Source organism: Trichechus manatus, unplaced genomic scaffold (genome assembly GCF_000243295.1).
Source record: "Trichechus manatus latirostris isolate Lorelei unplaced genomic scaffold, TriManLat1.0 scaffold00097, whole genome shotgun sequence".
Taxonomy (NCBI): domain Eukaryota; kingdom Metazoa; phylum Chordata; class Mammalia; order Sirenia; family Trichechidae; genus Trichechus; species Trichechus manatus.
This window is the reverse complement of record NW_004444033.1, coordinates 3,393,365-3,401,681: the sequence shown is the minus strand read 5'-3', so window position 1 is coordinate 3,401,681 and position 8,317 is coordinate 3,393,365. Positions and strand designations below refer to the sequence as shown.

At 44.5% G+C, this 8,317-nt stretch overlaps 1 protein-coding gene across 1 annotated transcript in view; it reads right to left on the bottom strand.

Annotated features, from left to right (window-relative positions):
- Positions 1–202: 202 nt before the first annotated feature.
- Positions 203–8,317, bottom strand: part of GARIN1B (golgi associated RAB2 interactor 1B) — a 16,517-nt gene continuing 8,402 nt past the window's right edge. The window contains exons 4-6 of the mRNA XM_023737147.1: positions 6,367–6,476; positions 3,664–3,701; positions 203–441 (exon numbers count right to left, since the gene is read on the bottom strand). Of these exons, the coding sequence (XP_023592915.1) occupies positions 203–441; positions 3,664–3,701; positions 6,367–6,476 (387 nt within the window). The remainder of the gene's footprint in view (positions 442–3,663; positions 3,702–6,366; positions 6,477–8,317) is intronic.

The following is an 8,317-nucleotide window of genomic DNA, read 5'->3' as shown; positions in this document are numbered from 1 at the left end:
CTAGCTATAACAGTGTCACCTTAGTCTTTACCCATTCAGAGGCACTTGCAGGAACTCCCAGGGGGCTCTGGGCATGCCACACTTCAGGGTTTCACTCAGCCCAGGTGGAGGTAGAGAAGGACAGCGCAGGAAAAGAGAGGGTTGGGGCTGGCTGTGGCTGGCACCCCCTGTAGCATACAGGAGTCAGATTCCTGAGTCAACTCTAGGACCCCAGGACCCCAGGACCCGAAGCCAGGCCTGGGGTCGAACCCCAGGGCTGTCCCATCACCACACCTATGGGTGGGGCCAGCTGCGGCCCGGTGCAGGCTGCCAGCGTGCTGAGGAGCGAGAGGGGCTGCAGCCCAGAAGGGTTCTCCCTTTCCCACTCTCCGAAGGTAAACGAATTCCTCCAGCTGAGGTCACGGGTGCAAGGGATGCAGTCTTCATAGGGAGTTTCTTTCTCTAGGCCAAGAAAAGCAATGTATTTGTTTTCTCCTTTAGCTCACAGAGCACCCCCCATATTACAACCAACATTTTAATGCTTATTATGGGCCAGGACTGTCTGTGATTTGGATTAATGCTCTTTTAATACTCACAACAACCCCATGAACATAGTCCCCATTTTGCAGATGAAGGTTGGAGGCCCAGCAAGGTTAAGTAACTTACCCATAAGGAGGAGGCAGAGACAGAATTCAAACTCTAGGAGTTCAGCTCCAGAGCCCACGTTCTTAACCACTACAGCCTGTGATATACATTCTGGCAGGCAGTGCCAGGAGAAGGAGCAGACCAACGTGGCTTAGACAGGTTAACTGATACAGCTAGCTGAATTGGCAATGGCCTTGAACCCAGATGGCCTTGTCCCACAGTCTGTTTCTTGTCTACTTGACCCTAGCTCCTCAAAGGGTGGCTGCTGCTCAACACTTTTGCATCACCTGGGAGCATGTTAGAAATGCAGACCCACTTAATCAGAATCTGCATCTTAACAAGATCCCCAGGGGACTGTTTGCACATTAAAGTTTGGGAAGCACAGCAATAGGTTGACGGGGAGTCGAAAACTGTAGCCATACAGGTAAGCTTTTGAGCCTGTGGTTTTTCCAATAGGCAGGGAAAGGTAGCATGCTCTCTCCTTTTTCATTCAATAGTTCCAAGAGGCTGGGGTGTGACTGTCCTTCCAAAATGAAAGGGTATACTACCTGGCCCAAAGAGAAAAGAGGGGTTTCTTAAGCGCCAAGAAAAGAGAAGCCACTAGAGGACATCCTAGGACTGTGAATTGCAGTTAGCCTGGGGACATCTTGGGAGTGGTAGCTCTGGTGACACCAGAGAGCCTGTGACTCTGAAATTCTAGCTGTTCTTTCCAGGCCCAGGAATAATTTTGAAATATTCTCTATTTGTTTTTCTGAACTCTAACCTCATATGGGGGTATGCTTAGAGTGTATGTGTGTCGGGGGTATGATTGTATGTGTGTATAAAACAGAGAAATTAATCACCATTGTATTATCAGTCACATAACAGGAGAAACCATTCACTAACTTGGGAAAAATATGGGTCAGCATCAGCCCTACTCACCATTTAGAACGCTTGTCAACTGGCGGCTTCCAGGCTGAATTTGGCCTGAAGACATGTTTTGTTTGTCCACTAAGTGTGGACCTATAAACCTGTTGCCATTGAGTCGATTCCGACTCATAGTGACCCTAAAGGACAGAGTAGAACTGCCCCACAGGGTTTCCAAGGGTGTAATCTTTATGGAAGCTGACTGCCACATCTTTCTCCCATGGAGTGGCTGGTGGGTTTGAACTGCCGACCTCTCGGTTAGCAGCCGAGCACTTGGTTGCCATGCCACCAAGACTCTTTGTGGGCCTATACTGTGCTTTAATTTTGGAGATGGGAGGATATGTTACATAAAAATCCAGATTTTTGGCTTCTCTTGAAAAATAAGAGTGTTCAACAACGCCAGGCCTATGTTCCAGCATGGCAACAATGAACTGAAGCTGAGTGCCCTTCACTTTCTTGTTGCCACTGTCACTACCACTCCCTATTTCTCCCCGATACTGAAACCAAGTGTCAGCTGCCGCCTGTAGTTTTACTTATAAGAGAGTTGAGAAGGGAGGTAACTATGTCTTATATCCATGTCAGGAGCCCTGGTGGCACAGTGATTAAGCCCTTGGCTACTAACCAAAAAGATACCATCTTGAACCCACCAGCTACTCCACGGGAGAAAGATGAGTTGATCTGCATTTGTAAAGATTTACAGCCTTGGAAACGCTATGGGACACTCCTATAGGGTCACTATGAGTTGGAATGACTCAATGGCAATGGGTTTGGTTTTTTTTTTGGTTATATCCATGTCACCCAGATGCTTTACCCATTCATACCGCCTGCAGGCATTTGAGCTTGCAACCCCCGGTTTGGAGGAAAGTTGGTAGAGTTCCCTGCCTTTCCCCTTGAGATCTACATACTCTTTTACATTCCTAAATGTGTTATGATATTCTGGTTGCCTCTTGAGCCAGTTTGGAGAAATAATTTATTAATACTGTGGTTCATGGATTATTTATTGAGCTCCTACTGTATTCCCAGCTCCGTGCTTACAGCTGTGGACAATTCAGAGGCATGGAAAAAAAATGTAATATTGGTTGAAGAAACAAGACTTAAACCTATGAAACAGCTAGGGAATAATGTAGGAGAGGTTATGACCAAGGAAAGATTAGTCTGGGCAGGAAGGCATCGCGAGGTGAAGAGGTGAACTTGGAAGGAGAAGTAGAATTTAGAATGGAGCATCATGGGGCAGGGAGCAGAGGGGGAATGAATGAGGTATGGGGAAGGATGGCTAAGAATTGACTAGAGTGGAAGATTTGGGCTGGACAGAAGATGAAACAGAGGGCTCATGTTTGAGGAGGGAGTCATCAGGTGAGATCAGTAAGATGGAAGACGTTTATGCAGGCCCATGCATGCCAAACAGAGTGGCTTTGGGGTGAACTAGAACCTAGAAATAGAGATCCAGTTGCTGTTTCTAGAATGTGCCATGCTCCCTCACCCATAGTCTGTCCCTTCTTCTAGAGTGCCCTGCCTCAGTGATTCAGGCCACCTCACTGTACTCACCCTCCATGACTCAGCTCAGATACCAGGCCCTCCAGAACAGCTTCCTGGGATGAGTGAGGCACCCCTTTCTTTGTGCTCCTTTGGCACCCCAGGCATGAGCTTTAGATGTTGCCATGAAGGAGAGGGTTTGTAATTTTGAGATTTACTCATCTGACTCCACCAAATCATAACCTCCTTAAAGAGGGGCTGTGTCTTTCCTCATGATACTCAAAGTCTACCTCAGTGTTTGGAACTTCCTGGGAGCCCAATACCTGTTTTTAAATGAATAAATGAATGAATGAACTAATAGAAGATTTCTGCAGTAGTTCAGGCATGAGGTTATAAGGGACTGGACTAGGGTAGGATCTATAGGCATGGAAATGAAGCAAAGAATGTAAGAAAATATCTCAAAGAAAGAAATTAGTAGAACTTGGTATCGGTTTGACTTTGGTGGTCAAAGAGCCTAGAGGAACTCAAACTAAGGCATGGAGAGACTAGGGCAATCTTGACAGCACCAGGAGAGTCAGAGTGGGGAGCTGGAGGGAATCTTCTATCCACACATGCATAGCAGAAAGTTCTGGAGACAGGATGCCCGAGGCCCTCCTTTACCTGAGGTATCCTTGTTGGTCTCCATCTTTTTACTGCTCCTGGAACCCCAGCCATTTCAGGATCAAGGAAAGGAGGTCAAAAGCAAAAGAAAATAGCATTAAACTCTTATTTCAAATCTTTCTTCTAAGGGGTAGATATAAATATGAAAAAGGCCAGCTGTGGGTATGATACATGTTGAAGTACCAAAAGAAGAAATAGGAAAGGGGAGGTGGGGTGTGGTAGAGGGTGGGGAGCAGAACCCATGCCACTGAGTTTGCTGAGGGGGAGTGGGTGGGACTCCATCTGTTCCGTCTTGTGTCTCAGCCATTTAGTTAATTTGTTGTGAGTTGCATGTGTTGCTAATGTGCAAAAACAGATCGAATTGCAACCAGACTAGATAGAACCTACTGGAGTGAGGAGAAAAATCATGATTCAGGCCTTAGTTCTGGGACATTAAAGAGAAGAAACTAAATGACTGTACAAAGCAATTACTGAGACAAGAGAGAAGCAAAAATGAATTTCTCCCTATTTCTTGCACTCCTCTGGTCCATTTTGTACATTGCAGCCCAAGAGATCTTTAATCCAAGCTATGAAATCATCTCTTGCTCAGACTATGTTGCCACACCTACCCTCCCATCCCTTCAAATCAACTGTCACTGCAACTGCCAGTGTGACCTTTGCAAAATGCAGATAGCATCACATCACTTCCTGTTTAAAATCTGCAAGGGCTCCCATTATACTTAAAAAAGTCTAATTCATTCGCGTGACTTCCCAGGCCCTGTCTGGCCTGGCCCCTGCCCACTTCTACTTGTTACTTTCCTCACCAACCCCCTTCCCCACTGGCCTGCTTTCCCTTTCTCTAACTCACCCAGCTCCTTCCTCAGGGTGAAGCCTCAGCCTTTGTAACTGTTTGTTCCCTTGACTTGCAAAGCTCTTCACCACCCTTTACTTGGCTATTGCCTATTCCTTCTTCAGGTCTGAGCCTTCTCTGAGCTTCCAGACTCAGTGTTAAAAGTTGTCTGTGCTAGAGATTGCTAGTAGGTCCCCAGTATCCCTTCTCTCCTCTTTTTGGGGGCAGAGCACCTAATTTTGTGTTGGGCACATGGCTATCCAGAATGGAGAATGTATTACCTAGCCTCCGTTGCTGCTGGGCATGGCCATGTGACTATGTTGTGGTCATGTGACTGCATTGTGCTCATATGACTGTGTTGTGACCAATGGGATAGGAGCAGAAGCCATCCTTTAAAATAGTAATAAAACTCAGTGATTTAACATTTTGAGACAGTTGAACTGTTGCTTCAAAATATTTTGTTCTACTAGAGTCCAGTGCTCTCCAGCTCAGCAATGACATCTTACCCAGAAATCTCTTACTTACAGATATCACTGTATGATATACAGAGCTCTGTCCTCAGCAATGTATTCTTTAACATCAGGCAACTTGTAAGTCTTTTTCTTGTCAATATTTTTTTTACCTCCGGTGCAAGTTAGAGTTAATAATACAAATTAATATTTTTGAGAGCTTATGTGTATCTGCCTCTAAATCTGCTGAGGAGTGTGCTAAGTAGTTGATGCTAAATTCATCCAATCCTGGCACTATCTGAACGAGGTTGGCACCATTATTATTTCCATTTTACAGATCTGGAAACTGAGGCTTAGAGAAGTTAAGCAACATGCCTAAGAGCACATAGTCAGAGCAGTGGCTTGAGCCCAGGTCTACTGGTTTTCAGTTCACTACCAGCACTCAGAGAGAAAGGTGATTCTTCATCTCTGAGCTCTTGGTCTAACTGGTTCCAGCTGACTCTGTTCCATCTGACATCTTTTAATTTTTCTTTTCTGACAACGGATACTAATTTATTTCTGTTCTCCCTTTTCTTCTAAACCACAAAGTTCTCTAGGACACTGGATCCCACTTTACCTTTGCTCCCTTGTCATGGTACTCTGTGGTTTAAGTGCTCTCAACTCTTAAGACTCAACTCTAAGTCATCTGTACACACAGGGACATTTTCCCAGGCATGGAGAAGACAGCCTTGTACAGTAGGGGCTTTCCAGAACCTACTCTACATTTAGAAAATAACCATGGAAACTTCATAAAGTCTAAGCAGAGGCTAGTAAGTGGGTAAATGAACCCAGTAAGTAGACAAGGCTTTAAACAATGTTTTGGTTATTTCTCTGCAGGGCTAGGAAATGGATTGGAAATTACCAGTTACCAGCTGCTGTCAAGTTGATTCTGACTCATAGTGACCCATGTGTGTCAGAGTAGAACTTTGCACCACAGGGTTTCCAATGACTGATTTTTCAAAAGTGAACCACCAAGCATTTCTTCTGAGGCACGTCTGAGTGGACTCAAACCTCCAACATTTTGGTTAGCAGCCAAGCGTGTTAACCATTTGTACCACCCAGGGATCCTGACTGGAAATTAGGTTTCGCTTTTCCACCTCTGTTACTAATTTATTCTCATTGTTGGAGAGTTACTTTTAATTTTAAAAAAAACTTCTTCTCTGGAGTCAAGCAAGTCAGCACATACTTGCTCTGGGGAGGGAATGAAGCAAGGAGAACTGGGAAAAGCTTGCCCCAGTCAAGGATAGACTGGATACTGAGGGGCAGTACTTTTTGCCCCCCTCTTATGCTAATTAACCAGGTTACTTGGTTTCTGGATCACACAGCCAAGGCCATACGGGTTGTGGGAAAGGGATGTCAGAAGCTGACCTGATTTAAGTCATGTACCTGAACTGGTTCTGCTGGTGCAAGTCAGCAAAAATCTTGGAGAGGGCCTCACTCTCCCCCTTGGCCATCAGCTGCATGAGGCTTTCACTGGGCTGGGAGGCTGGGGGGTTCTGTGGAAAAAGCAAAGCCAGGTGGTTAAGGCCTGAGGGTCTCCACATTTTCTTAATATCATGGTCCAGACCCTGAAGCTCTGGAACTCAAACTTTGTTCCTTTGAGCAGTCATGCCAGCGACTCAGAGAGGCAATTCTGAGGTCATATCTCTTTGTTTATACCCCCTGTATAGGTATAAATAGCCTTGAGTGTCCAAAGGATAATATCTTCATTGAATACTTTTAGCATAATTTAGTAGATAACTTGTTGTTGTTGCTGTGTGCCATGGAGCTGGTTCCGACTCATAGTGACCTTATATAAGAGTAAAACTGCTCTGAAGGGTTTCCTGTAATCTTTATGAGAGCAGTTTGCCAGGTCTTTTCTCCCAAGGAGCTACTGTGTGGGTTCAAACCTCAGACCTTTTGGTTAGCAGCTGAGCATATAACCATTGCACTACCACGGCTCCTTGATAAACCTATTAATATGCCTCAGTGTAATTTATGGCCTATTAATATAAACCTTCCCCCATATGTCTGTCAGTTTGTGGTACTGTGGGGGCTTGCGTGTTGCTGTGATGCTGGAAGCTATGCCACCGGTATTCAAATACCAGCAGGGTCACCCATAGCAGAGAGGTTTCAGCTGAGCTTCTAGACTAAGAGCGACTAGGAAGAAGGACTCGGCAGTTTCCTTCTGAAAAGAATTAGCCAGTGAAAACCTTAGGAATAGCTGCGGAACATTGTCTGATATAGTGCTAGAAGATGAGCGCCCCCAGGTTGGAAGGCACTCAAAAGAAGACCAGGGAAGAGCTGCCTCCTCAAAGTAGAGCCGACCTTAGTGACGTGGATGGAGTCAAGCTTTCAGGACCTTCATTTGCTGATGTGGCACAACTCAAAATGAGAAGAAACAGCTGCAAACATCCGTTAATAATCGGAACGTGGAAAGTACGAAGTATGAATCTAGGAAATTGGAAATCATCAAAAATGAAATGGAATGCATAAACATCGATATCCTAGGCATTAGTGAACTGAAATGGACTGGTTTTGGCCATTTTGAATTGGACAATCATACAGTCTACTACACCAGGAATGACAACTTGAAGAGGAGTGGCATTGCATTCATTGTCCAAAGAACATTTCAAGATCTATCCTGGATACAGTGCTGTCAGTGATAGGATAATATCTATAAGCCTAACAGGAAGACCAGTTAATATGACTATTATTCAAATTTACCCACCAACCACTAAGGCCAAAGATGAAGAAATTGAAGATTTTTACCAGCTTCTGCAGTCTGAAATTGGTCAAACATGCAATCAGGATGCATTGATAATTACTGGTGATTGGAATGTGAAAGTTGGAAACAAACAAAAAGGATCGGTAGTTGGAAAATATGGCCTTGGTGATAGAAATGACAACGGAAATCACATGATAGAATTTTGCAGGACCAATGACTTCTTCATTGCAAATACCTTTTTCACCAACATAAATGGCGACTGTACACATGGACCTCACCAGCTGGAATATACAGGAATCAAATTGACTACATCTGTGGAAACAATGATGGAAAAGCTCAATATTATCAGTCAGAACAAGGCCAGGAGCCAACGGTGGAAAAGACCATCAATTGCTCATATGCAAGTTCAAGCTGAAACTGAAGAAAATTAGAAAAAGTCCATGACAGCCAAAGTATGACCTTAAGTATATTCCACCTGAATTTAGAGACCATCTCAAGAATAGATTTGACTCATTGAACACTAATGACCAAAGAACAGACAAGTTGTGGAATGACATCAAGGACATCATACATGAAGAAAGCAAGAGATCATTAAAAAGACAGGAAAGAAAGAAAAGACCAAAATGGATG